At 37.5% G+C, this 20,209-nt stretch overlaps 1 protein-coding gene across 1 annotated transcript in view; it reads left to right on the top strand.

The window, feature by feature from the left end:
* ALG13 (ALG13 UDP-N-acetylglucosaminyltransferase subunit) overlaps positions 1–20,209 on the top strand; it is a 46,121-nt gene that overhangs the window by 13,355 nt on the left and 12,557 nt on the right. The window contains 12 exon segments of the mRNA XM_040468436.1: positions 7,645–7,678; positions 7,681–7,797; positions 7,799–7,837; positions 7,840–8,016; positions 8,571–8,654; positions 10,709–10,759; positions 11,490–11,536; positions 13,157–13,229; positions 16,190–16,271; positions 16,475–16,637; positions 18,213–18,288; positions 19,515–19,623. Coding sequence (XP_040324370.1) covers positions 7,645–7,678; positions 7,681–7,797; positions 7,799–7,837; positions 7,840–8,016; positions 8,571–8,654; positions 10,709–10,759; positions 11,490–11,536; positions 13,157–13,229; positions 16,190–16,271; positions 16,475–16,637; positions 18,213–18,288; positions 19,515–19,623 — 1,052 coding nt within the window.

The raw sequence follows: 20,209 nt of genomic DNA, 5'->3' as shown, positions 1-20,209 counted from the left end.
AAAATTTTTCAGGCATGTACCTCATTTAACTGGTTGAAACAGGAAAGGAGAGTTACCTTAGAACTGAAACTACTAGTATTTGTATGTTTTACTACAAAGAATTTCCTTATTTGATCAGTGAAGAAACAGTTCTAGCACTTATAAGTCACATTTTCAAGTTAAATTACAATATAAAAAGCAGTAATTATAAAGTTAAAGTACATCAGTTTCTTGACAAGTCAAGTAATGTTAATTATTACAAGTTATTTTGATTTACTTCAATTTATTTTAATCTGTAACCAGAGTATATAGTACCTAATAGTTTTTAAGGCAATTATTTTTTGTTCCATTATTTTCAGAATTGAAAGAAACTTCATCAGTGTTGGGGAAAGCAACTCTGGGGAGTTATATTTGAACTTTGGCTTGATTTCCAGTAGAATCTAGGTGAAACTGTTCTGGTTCTTCTGTTTTGTTTTGTTTTGTTTTGTTTTGTTTTGTTTTGACCAAAGAATTTCTTAGTGAATTGTTTTGTCAGGTTGCAGCTGACAGCATTCAATACTTAAGTACTTTGTGCTAAGCACTGAACATTCAGTATCTTTTTAAATTTTTTTAAAATGTTTGTTTATTCTTGAGAGAAAGAGCACAAGTGGGGGAGGGCAGAGAGTGAGAAAGACACAGAATCTGAAGTAGGCTTCAGGCTCTGAACTGTCAGCACAGAGCCTGAGGTGGGGCTCAGACTCACAAACCTTGAGATCATGACCTCAGCTGAAGTAGGCGTTTAACTGATTGAGCTACCCAAGCACCCCTGAACATTCAGTATCTTCTGTGGTTATTACAGCAACCTTAGGTTTAGATCACAAATTTGTACAGCAACATTTTTCAATCTCTGTAACAATTTAATAGCAGTAGTTATTGTGCATTAAAAACTGTTGGCAACTTGAATGGTAAAGTTCCCTGCCATTCACTTTGGGTCTGGCTTTTCCCAAATCTTTGGGAAGATTTTTGGAGAATCTTTGTACTTCTACAAAGTACTTTTCCCTATGGAAAAGGCCAGGTCAAAATTAAGCAGATGATTTTAACATTCCTTAGAGCCTTTGATACTGCTAATGGGCATTGTGAACCTCAAAGATTGGATTATAGTGTGCAGGGTTTCCAGAAATATTCACCTTGAAATTCTTTAGGAACGCTTATTAATAACTTGTGAAACAACATTGAGAGCACCAAAGTGTGGTCCTGGATCAGCAGCATCGGCTTCACCGGAGAACTTGTTAGAAATGCACGTTCTTGGGACCCACCCCAGACCTGCTGAGTCAGAACTCTAGGCATGGGGTAATCTAGTTTATGGAGCCCTTGACTTGAAAACTACTGTTCTAGAGGTTTACAGGATTGGAGTAGTTTGCTGTAGAAGAATACTAAGCCAGGGTGCTGCCTGGGTAGCTCAGTTGGTGGAGCGTCTGACTCTGGATCACAGCTAGGTCTTGGTCCTCAGGGTCTGGAGTTCAAGCCCCAAGTTGGGCTCTGCATGGGGTGTGGAGCCTACTTAAAATAGCAAGCCCCCCCCCCCCCCAAATAGTAAGCCACTTGAGATTTCAAGTGCAGTAGATACTTTGAAAGGGCAGTATTAAATAATATCAAGTGGCTGTTATATACAAGATGGAGTCTACTATTGTCCCACAGGTCTTTTTAAAAAACTTCTGTTGTACTGATTTGGGGAATGTAACCTGTACTTAACCACCTCAGAGCCTTTGTTCATTTTTTCTTTTTTTGATATTCGATTCCTCTTTATAGTTGTGTAACAATCAGTGCATAATTCTAGTCCTAGTATTGTTAATGACAGGATGTGAAAACCTGGAGGTTTTAGAATTATTTGAAACGTGCTGCTTCTGCAAAATAAGGGGTCCCTTGTAGCTATAAAATTCTATTTCCCATTTACTTTCCCAGTTTATTATGCTATTGTTTCTTGCTCATTTACCAAATACTTTAAAAGTTTTTTATTTAAGATAATAAATGTAAGTAGTATAAAAGATTAACTAGTTCCACAAGGTGTATAATAAACAGCAGTTCTGTGGTCCACTTCTCCCCATCTCTGACTCTGCTTTCAGTAGTTGACCATATTGCATGATTTTATGTTTTATAAGTGAATATGTTCAAACTTGTTTTCATTTGTTAAATATCACCTATAGACTTGCTAACGTGGAGGAGGAGGATTTATCTTCCTCTTTTCTTCCATAGTAGGAAGTCTGTAGATGATACTTAAATTAAAAAAAATTTAGTTTTCTCAGTTCTTGTGAGATCTCTTTGCAGTGTTGACAGGATTACTTAAGTACAGTATTCACATCTGAGTCCTGTAGTCCACATTCATTGATTACATTCCCTTTTCTATAAAACTAACCTCAGTTTTAGTATTTTCATTTGCTTATTTTTCCATTTTTTCCATAAAAATATTCCCACACTCTCCAGAGGTTATATATCTTTTATCCATAACTTTCATTATTTATTTCTGAAATGTCTGCTGGAGTTCTTTTTTTCTTGTGTGTGTGTGTGTGTGTGTGCGTGCGTGTGTGTGTGTGTGTTCTGGAGTTCTGTGTCCTTTTATGTGAACTGGTTATTCTCTAGTCCTGATGAATGTGTGTGTCCTCCTGGGATTTCCCTTTCACCCTTATCTTAGAAATCATTTTGCTTCTCTCTTGCAATGAATCTTCTGTTTCTAGGACTCTGCCCCCATCCCCCATTTTGTGGTTTAACTTCTTTATTTTGGTTTCAAATATGCTCCATAACTTTGTAGAAAGGAGGTAAATTGTTTTAATCTTTCATGTTTGAAAATGCTTCTACTCTCCCATCTGATTGATAGCTTGGTATAGAGTTCAAGGTTGGAAATAATTTTCCCTCACATACTGAACCTCATTGTTTTCTAGCTTATAGTTATTCTATTGAGAAGTTTATTGCTACTCCTATGTGTGATCATTTGTATGTGACCTGTTTTTCCTCTTTATCCCCTGACTTCAGAAATGTCCTGTGCATTGCTGATCATCTTTTTTGCTTTTATTGTTCGAGCTATTTCATGGACCCTTTCATTCTAAATACAGGTACTCCTATCCTGCAGTGCTACAATTCTCCTTTCATCATTATCATCATCACCATCATTTCTTCCCCTTATACTTTTTATCTTTTGGGGGGGGGCTCCTTTTGGTTAGATGTTGGCCATCCTGTAGTGACCCTCTAATTTTCTTGGTTTTTGTCTTCATTCTCGTCCATTCTGTGAGCTCCTCAACTTAATTCTGTTTTTCTGCTTTTTATTTTTCAGTTGAAATACAGCAAAATTAGCATTTTTCTTGTATAGTTGTATAAATTTTGACAAATGTGCAATTGTGTAACCACTACCACACTCAAGATCCAGAATACTAGGGCGCTTGGGTGGCTCAGTTGGTTAAGTGTCTTGACGTTGGCTCAGGTCATGAACCCACGGTTTGTTGAGTTTGAGCCCTGCCTCGGCCTGTCTACTGTCAGCACAGAGCCTATTTCAGATCCTCTGTCCCCCTCTCTCTCTGCCCCTTCCCTGCTCTAGCTCTCTCTCTCTCTCTTTCTCTCTCTCTCTCTCTGAAAAAAGAGTAAACATTAAAAAATTTTAAAAAGGTATAGAATACTTACATCATCACCATTTATCCCTTTCTGCCATCCCTTTGTAGTCAGCCTTTTCCTATAGCCGTAACTATTGCCAGCAACTGATCTGGTTTCCCTTTCAGTAGTTTGGTCTTTTCCATTATGTCATCAATGCATTCTTTTAGTATGCATTTAATACTGAGAAGTATTCTGTTATATGGATGTGCTAGTTTGCCCATTTACCAATTGAAGGATATTTGGATTGTTTCCAGTTTGGGGGGAATCATGATTATGAATAAAGCTGCTATAAACATTGTTATGTACAGGTTTTTTGTGAGCTGAAGTTTTCATTTCTCTTGGGTAGATAACTAGAAGTGGAATTGTTGGGTCATGTAGCAACTCTGTTTAACCTTCTAGAAACTGCTAAACCAGTTTTTAGAGTGGTTGTACTATTTTATATCACACCAGCAACATATGAGAGTTCCAGTTGCTCTGCATCCTTGTCAACACTTGGTATTGTCAGTTTTTAAAAAATTTTAGTCATTTTAAGATGTTTGTGATGGTATCTCATTTAAAGATCTACAAATGGCCAAGAGGCACATGAAAGATTTTCAGCATTGTTAGCCATCCGGGAAATGGAAAATAGAACCACAATGAGGTACCACTGACACCCACTAGGATGGCTATAGTAAAGAGATGGACTGTAATTATGGATAGGTTGTGGAAAAATGGGAGCCCTCATACACCATGAGAACGTAAAATGGTGCAGTTGCTGTGGAGGACAGCCTGACAGTTGTTCAAACGGTAAACATTGATCCAGCAAGCAACTCCATTCCTAGGTGTTACCCAAGAGGATAGAAACATGTCCAAAAACTTGCACATGAATGTTTGACAGCATTAGTCTTAAAAAGCTAGAGTGGGAACAACCCACATTAGTTCTAATGGATGAATGGATAAATAAAATACAGTATAGTTTAACTATAGGATTGAAATACTGATACATGCTACAACATGGGTGAACCTTTTATTTATTTTTTTTGGTGCATAAAAGGTTTTATTAAAGCATGGGGACAGGATCCATGGGCAGAAAGAGCTGCCCATGGGTGAACCTTTAAAACCTAAGTGAAAGAAGCCAGTTACACAGGACCATATATTGTATGATCCCATTTACGTAAAATGTCTAGAATAGGTAAATATAGAGAGACAGAAAGTGGATTGGTGGTTACCTGGAGTTTGTGGGCATAGGGGGTTAGCAGTTGGTTGGTACGGGATGTGGTTACATTTGGGTGTGTAATGAGAATGTTCTAAAATGGTGCTGATGGATGCACAACTCTCAATGTACTAAAAATTATTGAAATTATACTTTGAATTACAGGGTATGTAAACTAAAAAGCTGTTAAAATGATCAGTTTTAAGTGTACAATTCACTAATTTTTAGTGAATATACAGGAATGTGCAGAAACAGATTTGGAACATTTTTTTATCACATCAAAAAAGATCCTTTGTGCTTGTTTGCAGTCAATACCTATTCATATCCCAACCACAGGCAGCCCTGATCTGCCTTCTGTAGATGTGCTTGTTTGGTATATTTCATATAAGTATAATCCTATCTCTTTTCGAATCAACCCCCTTTTGCATCTAGCTTCTTTCACTTAGGTTTCAGTTTCTCCACATCCTTGCTGATACTTGGTCTGTGTATTTATTATAGCCATTCTCGTAGGTGTGAATTGATACCTCTTAATGGTTTTAATTTGTGTTTTCCTAATGACGAATGATGTTGAGCATCTTTTTAGCTTAGTAGCCATTCCTATATCTTTGGTAAAATGTGTAGTCAAATTACTTGGGCGTTTTTTTAAAAAATTTTTTCAACATATATTTTGAGAGACAGCGTGGACAGGGAGGGACAGAGAGAGGGAGACACAGAATCCAAAGCATGCTACAGGCTCTGAGCTGTCAGCACAAGGCCTGACACGGGGTTTGAACCCACAGACATCAAGATCATGGCCTGAGCCCAAGTTGGACACTTAACCGACTGAGCCACTCAGGCACCCCAAATCATTTGGGCATTTTTTAGTTGTATCGTTTTCCTATTGTTGACTTGAGAATTTTTTTTATATTTTTGATACAAAGCTTTTTAGTCAGACGTGTGATATATACTGATAAAACTTTCTTCCAGTCTATGGCTTGCCATTTTCATTTTCCTAACAGTGTCCTTTGTAGAGCACAAGTTTTTAATATTGATAAAGTCCAATTAATTTTTATTATATCTAAGAATTCATTGCCTAACTCAAGGTCTTGAAGATTTTCCCTTATGCTTCTGAAAGTTTTGAAATTTTGTTCTACATTTAGGCCTTTGGTCCATTTTAATTATAATTAAGTTATAGAAGATTAATTGTATAAAGATGAGGTATAAAGACCATTTTTTTCTATTTTATATATGGATGGGATTGTGCAGCACCATTTGAAAATAGTGTCTTTCTCTGTTGAACTGCTCTTGTACCTTTGTCAAAAATCCGTTAACCATATTTGTGTGGGTCTTTTCTGTGTGCCCTCTCTGTATGTTCCTCTCTTTTTTTCTATTTCTGTATCCACCTTCTATTTTCTTCCTCTGTTTCTTTTTGTTTCCTTGTCTCTAATTTTTATTTTATTTCCTGCTCTTCTATTGCTTTTCTGGTTCTCTTTTTCTTCTCCCAGTTTTCCCTTTGATTTCCTTCCTCAAAATGAAGTATGTGGATTTGTACTAATTGAAGTTTTATGTATTTATTTTTAGTGTAAGTAGCGATAAATGTGAAGAATTTGTATTCTTTTCTACAGGTAAAAACTTCCCAAAATGAGTTAACTTTTTCATTTATAACTCTTAATTTTTCTCAATGAATTTGTGGCCTTAGAAAAAGATGGTGATCCCTCTGTCCAAACCATGTTTCATGGTTTTTCAAAAGGCATAATTTCCCTAGTGTTATTGTTTCTTTGAAAAAGAAATTAAGGTAATTCCAATTGATATGCTAAAAGAAGTCAGGATTTTACTTGTTTTTTAACCATGCTTTTATTTCATTCTTAAATTAGAAGATTGATTATTGATGCTTTTCCTATAGGCACGGTGGTCATGATTACTACTGGATCCACAGATATAAGAAAAACAATTTTCAAAGCAGCTTAATTAAGGAATTTGATTTTGGCATTTAATAAAAAGGAGACACTTGACAGTGGAATCAAGTAATGCAAGTGATCAGTTCTGTTTTTGAACCTCACAAATATGGTCCTGTTTACATTGGTTTTCTTAGTCTCTAGAGTAGTTTTCCCAGAAAAGTGCTCTAATACACTGAAATGTTGGTAAGACATTCCTTTCATGCTGTTTAATTTAAACTTCCATTGTTTTCATTTTTTAAGAAACAATTTTTGCATCGTCTCTTTTTGTTAATGCTCTACAATAATTTGAGGACATTAGTCAAGAATTGTATCAGTGTTTCCTAGCATAGCTAATGGATTTAGTTTCTGTGATCCTAGCAGAGGGTTATTATTATATAGGAGAACCAAATGAGAAAATTACTTAACTCCCATACCGGAAGTATCCAGAAATCTGCTTTGGCATTTTACTTGCTTGAACTGTGATTTCTGCCCCTATAGATCAAGGGAGACCCTTGCCCCCCCCCCCCCCCGCCCACACCAGCCTATGTAGTCTTTAAAGGTGTTCTTAATACAGAAGCTTACTAGTTATTTAGGTTTAGAATATTTTTCTCTCATCTCCATGAAATTATGAGCGGAGCAGGGAACTTGGGCGAGAGACCTTAAAGCGATATAATGTGGGCCAGGCTGCATCGTACACACCTGAGCCTTGTTGCAGTCCCTTTGCAGCCTCGTGCCGCAGTTGCCCTGAGTTAAGCTGCAGACTCGACTTCCTTTTGGTCCCAAAGCTCAGCTGCTTGTGCATACTTCTCTCAACCTTGGGCTCGTTGCGTAAATCCCATCCTTCCCCAACAAGGTAGCTCCGCAGGTGCCTTCTCCCATGTCTTCTCAAGTCCAGTTCTCTATTCCTAGGAGCATCGGCTCTTCCTCTTCTTTTCACAGGGTCCCGACTTGTACCGGGCGAGCCAGCCCTTTGCTTCTCCTGCTCCTGAGAAGTGCCAGGATTCTACAGCGCTGACAACTGCCTTCTCATCCCTAGACTCTGGGCTGCTTTCCGGATACCTGCATAAGCAAGCCCTTGTCACTGCTACCCATTCCTACCTGCACCTTGCTTTTTCCTTCTTGCCGCATTTGTGTTCCTTTCTCCCCATCCTCACCCCCACCCCTGGCAAAATGCATAAAGGATGGAAAAAGTACTGCGGCCAGAAGTCTCTGAATGAGACATCAATGGATGAATATTTAGGCAGCTTAGGGCTGTTTCGAAAGCTGACTGCCAAGGATGCCTCTTGCCTCTTTCGGGCTATTTCGGAGCAGGTAAAAGGAAAATATGTATCTTCCCTATACTGAGTTTTCAGGGTTTGAAACATGGCACGGTACTGTAGCTAGAAGACCTGCAGCCCACCAAAAAAAAAAAAATCCCTTTTCTCTTCCTAGTAAAAACTTCCGGGTCTACCTGGCACTAGCTTGGTGTAGGCCTTTGCTGATCAGTCCAAATATATTGCTGTGCCTTTGCTGTCTTTTCTGTTTTCTAAATGCCAGTTTGGAATGTAAGAGAAATAAGGATGGGATTACAGAAACTTTGAAATGAATCTTGATCCTTTATAAGCAGCCCTACTTTCTCTAAATTTTATGCCCAAGGAAACCTCATAGGCTGTGCCCATGAGTAGAAAAGGGGTGGGGGTGGTAAGACCAAACCCTCTCTCCCCAATCTCATTAAGGGTGGCAAAAACATTTTAGTAAGGTCAGGACCTAATTTTCCCATGTCCTACATATGTTTTGAATAAGGTGGACTTAAGTGTCCAGTTCATCATTTTAATTTGATAGCTATTTCAAATGACTTGAGAGTGAGCTGGTCTTTCTCTTTTTAGTTGTTTTGCAGCCAGGTCCATCATTTGGAAATCAGGAAGGCTTGTGTCTCCTTTATGAGAGAAAATCAACAAACTTTTGAGTCTGTAAGTAGAACACATAAGCAAGGTAGAGATGTCGGTAGAGTGTGTAGTAAATGGGAAATGAATTTTGAGCTGTGTACATCATGAAAATTATGTCCTGCAATTTCCTCTCAATAGCACATACTTAATTTTCAGCTGCCTTCCCTTTAGCATACCTCTAGACCTCCAGAATTAGACTATTTTGTACTCTAATTGAGAATTAAGACAGTTCGTCTGCATCCTTCCCACTACTTTCTGCTCCCATAGACCTCCCCAAACCTCCCAAACCCTAAAACGTTACATTTTGACTAGTGTCCTGTATACTACATCCATTACACTGTTCCTCAAACAAGTAATCATAGTTCACAAAGAGTTTGGCTATGTTGATATTTTAATGTATACTTTCAAATATGTACAAATGGGAAAACCCCTCTGTTCTCTTAATTCTGTGCACAATGCTCTTGAGCCAATATGAATAGTCTTACAAAACCTAATTGTAAGGAAACAAATTAGTTCTAAACATTCACCTTTTCATGTGACAAACTGGTAATAGGTACTCTGCCACTAACAATTGGCTTTAAAACAACTTTTAGAAGACATTTTGCATACTTTGAAGTATTTGAATTCTTATTAATGGAATGAGGTTTTATCAAGGTCTGGTTTGAAGTGTGCCCTCTTGTGAGGCTTTAAAAAATTTTTGTCAGCCCTTACAGTACTGTTTGTTTTCTTCTCACTGTATATTATGGGCATTAGCCTGCTGTTCGAGGTTTACTCTTAATTTTCTCAACAGGTTTCAGTGAATCTTAAAACTGTCAAGCCTTCTTGACTTTAAAGCTTATTACCTAGGTTAAAGTTAATTACAGTCTTTACAACACCTGGGGAAAAGATTATTCATGAATTACTTCAAATGCAAGACCATGGTGTAAAACAGTGCATCTCAAGTATTTTTGTGCATACAAATCACCTGGGGATCTTGTTAAAGTGCAGATTCTGATTCAGTAGGTCTGAGCTGGGGCCCAAGATTTCTGCATTGTTAACAGAACTCCCAAGTGATGCTTGCTCTTGTTCCTGATACAGTAATAGTAACCATGTTTTGAGTAACAGAGACTTGTGTAAAATTTTAAAACTTACATGGATAAATCTCAGAATAATCATGCCAGGAGAAAGTGCATACAGAATATGATTTTCTTTATATAAAACTTAAGAAAATGCAAACCAGTCTGTAGTGATAGAAAGCAGACCAGTGGTTGGAGGTTGGTGTGAGTTACAGAGGGACACAAGGAAACTTGTGGGGGTGATGGATATATTCACTATCAGAATCGTCATGATGGTTTCGTGGGTGCATACATGTGTCAAAATGTATTTGTGCCATTTAAATATGTGCAGTTTGTTGTCTGTCAGTTATACCGCAAGCTGTTTAAAAAGGGATTGAGCAAAATTGAAACTTGGTCTTCAAGTCCAGTGATAACATATACATGAAACTAGACATATATTCTATTCCCCGAGTTGACTTACTTTTATTGAGGTGTATTTTACACACAAATAACATTTACCATTTTAAGTTTGGCATTTCAGTTTGGGCAATAATACATAGTCCTGCAACTGCCATTGCAGTCAATATATGGAACATTTCTATTACCCCAAGAAGTTCCCTTGTGCCCTAGGCTTCTCTGAATCTAATGAAATTCCCTTTAAGTTCCTCAGTTTAACTTTGTAAATGCATGTCTCCTGTCAAAATTTAAAGTCCTTGTGATTATTGGGTTTGCATGATTTATGAAAATTGTCAAGTTACTTAAATTGGCATTTCAAAAGAAACTCAAAAGCATTAACATTTGATGAAATGCACTGGTATGTGGATAAGCCAGGACCAATTCCTAGGACAGTTTTAAAGTCCAGCTTTTCTCCACTCATAACTTTTGTGTATGTGCAAATCTTCTTGAGGTGCTGTGCAAAATAGTCCTTGAATACCATAATTGTTGAGCTGAACAAACACCCATTGGAGGGTAATATTGCAGAATATAATCAGATTTTAGTAATGCTATGTATTTGGTTAAGTCAAGTTTGTTTTATTTTTGAAGTATGTGGAGGGATCTTTTGAGAAATACCTGGAACGGTTGGGAGATCCCAAGGTAAGATCAAATACGGGGGTTTAATCTTTTCAGAGTATTTGGAATAGTAAACCGAAGTATTCATTCAGCTGTGTCGCCTTAGCTTTAGTTAGACGCAACCTATTTTCTTAAGTAGCCAGCTGTGTTGAATCAAATAGTTCTTGCAAAAGTTTCGAAGCTGGCAATTGACCTGTTTTGTGTTGAATGTTGAGAATTCTATGTCAACAATTTTATCATCCATAGACTGCAAACAGGACAAGCCTAAGTCCTTTCATTTTAATGGGGGAGGAGGGATGGCAATGAATGTTACAAGAGGTCATTTGTTACATTTTTTATTCAACACTTCCCCTGATTTGTAGTTATCCTTTATGTGGGAGTAAGCTTCATAAACACATATTTAATTAAAAATAATTTATGTGATTAATTCCATAGTTTTGGACTTAGCATTTACTAAATACCTTGCTAACTTCATAATCTTAACACTAATTCCATTTTTATTGTGCCTTTTAAATCTCTCCTATTAATTGTCCTTGTTACTTCATAGTTAACTGAGAAGGTCTTTAGGACTATTAGTTTCAGAATAAGTTTATGTAAATGAGTAACACAATATCTTAAAACAAGTTATAGTGTGTTCTACAAATTCTTCATTTAAAACGTCTCTAAGCATCCAAAATAACTTGTTGAACTTGCAAAACTTTTACCTGATAGCTACAGAATGTTTTTTAAAAGTTTATGTACTATTTATGTTTAGGAAAGTGCTGGCCAGCTGGAAATAAGAGCTCTTTCTCTAATTTATAAGTAAGTTAAATCTTTTTTTAAAGACTGAGTGCATATGTGTCATTGTGTGTAAAGTTTCTATTAAAGGCTCTTTGGGATTTGGGAATGATCTGTAGAATGAAGATGTCTAAGTACAGTTAATTTGTGTTAACTTTTGGGTGGAGAGCCTCTAGAGTTTGTGTCCATTTGAATGAAATAAAGGACTTTAAGGAATGCTGGTATTCCTGTAGAAAATCAGAATGTCTATCTTAGAATTCTTGTCTGTTTAACTTTGTGCCTCTTCAATGCATCTTTAGTGGGGCAATATAGCTTCCAAGAGGGTAGAAATTGGTTCTTGAAGACAAAAAGATGTTAGATACTATAGTGGTTTGTAGTCCTTCAGAGGGTTACAGTACATAAGCAGATATATGGTATATATCTTGTATTAAAATTTCATAGGAAAATTAAAAAGGCTCTTTAGGCACATGATAATGAACATTTTGAGAAACACTGCTCTATCACTTTGGTCCCCAAAATAGCAAAAGTGGCATTTCTGGAAGCTGTGGGGTTGCACAGAACTATTGAAAAATACTTCTCTAATGTAGGATAGAGGCTAGTGGAAATCTTGTTCATTTGAGGAAGTTGATCTGTACATAAGATTTCCTTCACAGTTTTTAGGATGGTGAGATGGCATATACCTTGGTATAGTCTGAATCTTCTGGTTATGGGTACTCATTCAAGTTAGTGTTTTGCAGTCTGTTCATTTCTCACTAAATCCATCAAGAAGTTGTATAGAAGAGGCATTGGGCAGGTGACTAATCAGTTGTTGCTTTTAAGTCAAGGGCCAGCTTTTTTTTTTTTTTTAACGTTTATTTATTTTTGGGACAGAGAGAGACAGAGCATGAACGGGGGAGGGGCAGAGAGAGAGGGAGACACAGAATCGGAAACAGGCTCCAGGCTCTGAGCCATCAGCCCAGAGCCTGACGTGGGGCTCGAACTCACGGACCGCGAGATCGTGACCTGGCTGAAGTCGGACGCTTAACCGACTGTGCCACCCAGGCGCCCCAAGGGCCAGCTTTTAAATTGGCTTTCTTGCTTTTTATGTATAGCCCTTGAGCTAAGAATGCTTTCTTCAAAGTTTGTAAATGGTTAAATGAAAAGTAGAGTACTGTTACATGGCATGTGAAAATTCTATGAAGTTCAGATTTCAGTGTCTGTAAATTAAGTTTTATTGGAACACAGTCATTTGTGCTTGTTTATCAGGGTCTGACTGCTTTCATGCTACAAAGTCAAAGTTGAGCAAACCATATGGCCTGCAAAAGCTGAAATGCTTATCATCTGGTCTTTTACCAAGTAAAATTTGCCAGCCTATGCTTTAAATAAGTGCGGAGCCCCCAAAACTCAGAAACACACATACAGTTGGGAACCTATCTTCTTTACTTCTCCTTTTCCCAAATTAAGATATGTTTAAGAAATCCATAGGACTTTAGAGAAGTTGGCTATCTACTTTGAATTAATATTATTTAGCCTCTTTAAACATTCAGATTATTTTATATGAATAAGGTGGGCAGTGTGAAAGCCCAGATACTTGTTCTTATAAACTGTCTTCTTGGATATATTAAATTATCTCTTTTCAACCACCTTTGTTTTCTACCCGTGTAGTCGGGATTTCATTCTTTATCGCTGTCCCGGAAAGCCTCCAACTTGTGTCACAGATAATGGCTATGAAGACAAGGTAAGAAGATGAGTGAATGTTTACTAAAATAAAAGAAATTGAATGATGCTGCTGGCTTAACAAGATAATAAGAAATCATTCTTTGTTACCTAATTAATGGGAGGGGGGGAAGCATAGTCTAAATGCCAAGCTTCTCCGCCACCAGCCTTTACCTCTCCATTTAGTCATCCTGAGTGTTGTTAGCCACCCTCCTGAACAGACCTTACCTTACCAGTCCTGTAATAGGTTAAAAAAAAAAAAAACCCCAAAAAACCAAACCTCAATTGGCTCCTTGTTGGCTAGGAGATAAGGTTCAAACCTGGAAGCTAGGCATTTAGTCCCCTTTTCATCTTCACTGTCTTACAACCTTAGTATATTTTGATTCCAGATACTCCGACTTACACTTTTTTTCTTTTCCTTTGTATCTCCGATGTTAACTCCTTTGAAACTCCCAACTCCCCTGGAGTTCTTTCCTCCCTTTGTGTTCCTTCCTCTAGCATCACCCAAGTAATTCTAATCACATTGTATTTGTTTTCATGCTTATTTCTCTCCTAAATCTTCAGTTTCTTGAGAGCAGGCCAGTATGCTACTACTGCCCAGTAAGATGCTTGGAAAATAGTAGGAAGCGGTTTTGTTGGTTGAGAACTCTTAGCCGTTAAACAGATTGTTTTTCAGTATACAGTGTTTCTTCCAAAAAATCTGGGTTATTTTTGTTTTTGTTCATCTATTTGAGAGAGTGAGGGGGGATGAAGGGGCAGAGAGAGAATCTTATGCCAGGTCTGCCCTCAGGGTGGAGCCCCACAGGGCACTGGATCCCACAAAGCTGAGATCATGACCTGAGCTGAAACCAAGAGTTAGATGCTTAACTGAGCCACCCAAAAAGTTTTTAAGGAAAAAAGCTTTTATCCCAATTATTTGATTAGTTAGTAATTGACTTTTTAAGGCTTGTGTCACACCATGGAATATATTTCAGACAACATTTTTTAAAACTTCTTAATGTTTGCTTATTTGAGAGAGAGACAGAGACTGTGCCAACAGGGCAAGGGCAGTGAGAGAGGGAGACACAGAATCCGAAGTAGGCTCCAGGTTCCGAGCTTTTTGCACAGAGCCCAATATGGGGCTTGAACTCAGGAACCAGGGGATCATGATCTGAACCAGTCGGATGCTTCACGGAGCCGCCCAGGCACCATTTATATAATGTTTTTAATGTAGATGGGCTCATGCTAAACATATTATTACTTGTTTTCACCTATCCTCATCAGTAATCTAGATCTACCTCATTTTTTTTTTTTTTACTAGTTTAATGCCATTATATCATACTTGCCTACCCACAAGTATGTATCAGAACTATTATTTTATGTTGGGATACCAATACCACCAGGGACACCTCTTCCAATCAAAATGGAACTTCTTGCCACACGAATAAAGAAACTATACTGTTACCTCTGGAGTTTTTTCTTGCTTATTTATTTAGTTCTGGTTAGCCGGATTCCTTTACTCCTTAACAACTGCCTCCAGTTATTGACCTTTGTTAGTTGGAGTTCCAAGTTCTTCTAGTCCAAATTACACAGGGCTTCTCTGCTCAAAATCTGTTCACTTTCTTTTGGATTAATAAACTCTTAAATGGAAATAACCCCTCAGAGTGCTCAGAATGGTGTGAAACTTCATAACTTTACCGTGAGTTACTTTAGCTTGACACTTGCCCTCAATACTCTGAAATGGTTTATACTGGTGGAGTTGGAATTGTGATTTCAAAAAAAGGCTAGGGAAGAATAACAGACCTGAAGTAGAGAACTTTATTATTGGAAGAAGTTAGCCCAGATTAGGCAGGAAGGCAGCAAACAGGGGACTTGGAATTTTCTGCCAAAGAAGCTCAGTGGCAACATCCTCCCATAGAACACAAGAGAATCCTCTTTGGTCCCTCAGGTTGCTAATACGAGACGTGGCTTCAGAATCAGATAGACTTGGGGTGCCCGGGTGGCTCTAGTCATTTGAGTGTCCAACTCTTGATTTTGGCTCAGGTCATGATCCCAGGGTTGTGGGATCAAGCCCCATGTCAGGCTCCGTGCTGAGCCTGGAGCCTGCTTAAGATTCATTCTCTCTCTCCTCCTGTTCCCCCCCTCCCCCCGCTCACACTCTTTGTCTCTCAAATAAAAGAAATAAAATAGACTTATGGTTAGATACATCCCTTACTCAAGACAGATTTTTGAACCAAAATTTAAAAAGGTTTTAGAGCTGTTAATTCAGACAGTTTTCATCATACAGAGCCTGCAAGCATTTTTACTAAAATATTTTGGTTAGTAAGCATGGCTTTGAATTGTTTGGGAAAACTAGAGACTAAAGATCAGCTAAGAAATTAACTCCTTTTGTAGCTATCTCAGTGCCTTAATTCATTAAGAAAGTCTCTTTAGCAGTATTGTTCCTGTATAATGTATTCATATATTACTACTCGGTAGAATGGATAACCTTTTGAGTAAATTAAGTCTCCCCCTGCCCTCATGATCTGAGTTTGGAGTATTTGGATATTTTACATAATTTCTGCAGTCCTTTTTCAAAGTTAAGCTGGGTCTCTTGACTTCTGTTAGGATTTCTGCTAGATTTACTCAATTTGTAAAAGTTCTATATTTTTGCAAATTCACAAATCAACTTGTTGGCTACATTAATGGGAATGTGATTTAGATTCAGTGTAACCTTATTAGTGATTTTAATCTTGGCATTTAAAAGTCACTTTTGAGAACATCTCTTTTGAAAGTTATAGCTAGCATTTATCTTTATTCAGATTTCAAAAATCACTTTTCCTCAGCTTTATTGAGATATAATTGGTGTGTTAAGTGAAATGAGTCAGAGACAAGGATCTAAAAAAAAATCACATTTTAAAAGACAAATTAATTCTCAATTTCTGGTTAGCAATTTAATTTCAAGTAGTTCATGGTTGTAAGATATGTAACATTCACTTAATTGTTCTGTGTGTTTTTCTTCAGATTCTACTCTGCTATTCAAGTAATGGCCATTATGATTCAGTGTACTCAAAACAATTTCAGTCAAGTGCAGCTGTTTGCCAGGGTATGTGAAAGCTTTACAAATGGTTAGGTGTGTTTCAGATGATTTTGTTTTCCCATCTTTAAATTGAGGGACTCACCGTGAGTAACTCTTCTAAGCTGTTGTGTTGGCACCTATTGAAATTGTATACTGGCTTATGGCTGTTTTCACATTGTCATAAAGAGATCTTACTTTGACAGTTGGACTTTTGGCTTTTTTTCCTTTAGCTGTACTGTATGAAATTCTCTATAAAGATGTGTTTTTTGTGGATGAAGAAGAGTTGAAGACTGCAGTTGAATTGTTTCGAAGTGGTTCCAAAAAGAACAGAAACCATGCTCTGACTGGCAGCGAGGATGTCCATGTTGACTACAAGAGTTCAGCTTGTAATAGGTAATAAAGGGAAAGGGGGTGTCAACCTCAAGATCAACATCATCATTTGAAAGTGGAAGGGGCTTGACATACCCACACATATGTATGTGGAGATCCATTTTCTATTGGGGGAAGAGAAATTTTACCAAAAAGATATGTTGTATTTTGAGATGTTCAGGCTTCGGAGGTTTGATCCAAGTCAGAATCTTTTTTTTTTTTTTTAATTGCTAGAAGTGACTTTAGAACTATGTAACCCCATGGTTCTCAAATGGTGCTTGTTAGGAAGGCAGATTCTTGGGCCTAGTTTCACAAAATTTGAGGTGAGAGTGGGGCCAGGAATCTTCTTTTTTTTAACAAGTATATTCCAAATAATCTGATGTAGGTAAGCTGTGGACCATATTATGAGAAAAAGCTGATTGTAAACCAGCACTATCATTTTGTTAGTTGGTAACTGAGATTCACAGTGGTTACTTGAAGTAGCACACATCCAGCTAGTAGAAAAGAATTTCTCAGACTAAGGGGAGTTTTAAGAGCCTTTGAGTGTCTGCCTTTGGTACTTGCTGGAAATACAGATTGTGGCCTCTGAGGAAACAGCTGGTGTGTCAGAGATCATAAAGTAGGTGTTGTCTTCTATTTCTTCTTGATTCCTACTTATGTGAAGGAAATTCATATAGGCTTGGTGCCAGTCAGGTGTCAACCTTGTCTTTTTGTCTTGATTGCAGTTTTTTTTTTGTAGAAGAGAGGTTTTTAAACTTACTTGTGAATGCAGGGAGTGGCACTCATGCATCAGGGTAAAAGTTGCTTCATTCTTCACTGATGATTTGTCCTAAGGATGTCCGGCTTTGGGCAATTATAGTAGTAAGAAAAAGCAAGATGTACTAGTTACCTATTGCTTCATGACAGTATTACTACAGATTTTGCAATTTAACACACTTATCTCACAGTTTATGTGGACTAGGAATCTGGGCACAGCTTATCTGGGTCTTCTGCTTCGGGTCTCACAAGACTGCAATGAGGTTGTTGGCCAGGATTGAGTTCTTACCTGGAGTTTTGACCGATGAAGGATCCACTTTGACACTCACATGGTTCTTGGCAGCATTTAGTTCTTGAAGCTGTAGGACTGAGAAATGTGTTTTGTTGTTGTTGTTGTTGTTGTTTTGCTGGCTGTCAGCCTAAGGGAACCCTCACCTATTTGTCACATGTGGTTGGTGAACATGACTGCTTGCTTCCTTATAGTCAGCAAGGGACCAGCAATACAGGCACTACGTTCTTATGCAAAATAATAATATACATCTTATCTATTAAGAAGCAAACTTGAGGTAGGGGAATCCTACATGGATGTGAACACCAGGAGGCAAAGATCATAGGGACCATCTTAAGAGATGGAGGTATGAAATATAGGAGATAGTCTGCTTAAGTATATTGTAGTACATCCTAATAAAAAGGAAGCATGAATGTAAATGTTGGGGTGAAAAACTATTTGCCTCATTTTTAGACCTTGAGCTAGTTTACCACTAGGTGGTGGTATAGTCATTAGACTTAAAACTCAGCTACTGCCTTTATATAAAGCTCTTTGTTCTAAATCTTTTCAATTAGGAGTGAAGAGTTGGGTGCCTGCTGCAATGTTGAAAATACACCAGAAGGGTGCAATCAAGGAACAGAAGAAGCAAAGGTTTGAAATTTTCTAGGCAAAGAATTCTCATAATCTTGGCTTGTAGCATCATAACTTAAAAGGCCTTGGGGCGCCTGGGTGGCGCAGTCGGTTAAGCGTCCGACTTCAGCCAGGTCACGATCTCGCTGTCCGTGAGTTCGAGCCCCGCGTCGGGCTCTGGGCTGATGGCTCGGAGCCTGGAGCCTGTTTCCGATTCTGTGTCTCCCTCTCTCTCTGCCCCTCCCCCGTTCATGATCTGTCTCTCTCTGTCCCAAAAATAAATAAACGTTGAAAAAAAAATGTTTTAAAAAAAAAAAAGGCCTTAAGTTAAGGTCAAGCAGTCCATTCTAGTTATATGCGGTGGGGGAGGAGTTCGTGTTTTCCTTTGTGGAAGTTTTAATCTTAAAATGTAAAATGGGTGCTTAATGTTGTCTGAGTATTCTTAATGGAATTGTATAGATTGTTTTCAAAGCAATCTCTGAACACTTTAGAATTTTCAGAAGCTGTTGTTTTCAAATTAAATATTACAAATCCAGTAATAGATACTTTGTGATGAATCTTATGGATGCTAAGGTTTTTCTCTGTCATTAAAGTATGTGATGCTTGCCCTATTCTGTTCAAAGGAAATAGGTAATAATCCTGCTTGAAGAAACAGAAATTTTTACCGTCTTTATAGTCCTAAAATCAAGCAGACCTTTAGTTTGAGGCTAGCTCAATAGGGCAAATACTATTAAAATAATGTTTATTTATGCCCCAAGTTCTGGGAATTTGGGAACAGTAACTATTGGATATGGTGAAATTCTAGGAAAGCAGAAGAAAAAGGAAATTCCTTTGAAAGTTGCAACAGATTTTTACCAAAATGAAATAGAATTTTCAGGTGATTTTAGGGTACAAGAACACTTGCACCTCTCTGTGTATATCAATATGAGATTTATTGAATAGCCTGACTGAATCTTTAATCTTTGTGTTGCATTGATTTATGTGAGATATATCCTAAATTGTTGGCTGCTTTCAATATTTCCCTTCTGCCATCTAAAACCTTTTAGATTATTTGCATATTGCTTCTTTAATCTCCTGATTTTTAAAATACGCAACAAAACTTAACTGTGGCATTTAATTCTTTTTTTAATAAAGAAGGAAAGGGAGGCATATGTACATAGTTAAAAAAAAAAACAACTTTCTTTCTTCATAGAAGGAACTTTGAAGCTAAGGATGATGATTTTGTAGCATGATTATTTTTGTTTTAGTCTCCAGAGAGTCCATCAAAGATGCTCTTCCCGTATAAGGTGCTTAAAGCCCTGGATCCAGAAATCTATCGTAATGTAGAATTTGATGTTTGGTTGGACAGCAGAAAAGGTAATGAAATATTGACAGCATGCTTTTGAATCCTGACCTCCAGGGGAAAAAATTTGCAAATTATTTCTAATGAGATGTTTTTAACGTACTGTTATAAAAGGACAGCCTCCTACTTTTTAGCTTACTTAATACATGATTTTAAATCGAGAAGAGGAAACATAGAAGTGGGGAAGGATCTTTTAGAATACGATGTTTATCTGGGACTTTTAGTTTTGCAAAGACTGTGGAGATACCCTTTAGATAACTTTGAGTACCCAAAATATGTAACTGTAAATAAGCTTATCTTAAAGTGTTAAAACTACTCACTAAATGAATAGGTCAGGTGTCCACAAACTGGCCTTTAGAACAAATCTTCCCTGCTACCTGTTCTTGTGTGGTCTGTGAGCTAAGAATGGTCTTTATATTTTTAAATGGCAGAAAAAATTGTAAAAGAACAGTGTATTTTGACACATGAAAATTATGTTAAATTCAATTGTCTATAAGTAGTTTTATGACAGAATTGAGTGGTTGTGACAGGGTCTGTATGGCCCACAAAGTTTGAAATACTTACTCTTTACAGAGAAAGTTTGCCAGCTGTTGAAATAGG

Source organism: Herpailurus yagouaroundi, unplaced genomic scaffold, assembly GCF_014898765.1.
Source record: "Herpailurus yagouaroundi ecotype Mexico unplaced genomic scaffold, PumYag 67700, whole genome shotgun sequence".
NCBI lineage: Eukaryota > Metazoa > Chordata > Mammalia > Carnivora > Felidae > Herpailurus > Herpailurus yagouaroundi.
The sequence above is the reverse complement of the archived record's forward strand: the minus strand, read 5'-3'. Positions and strand labels throughout refer to the sequence as shown.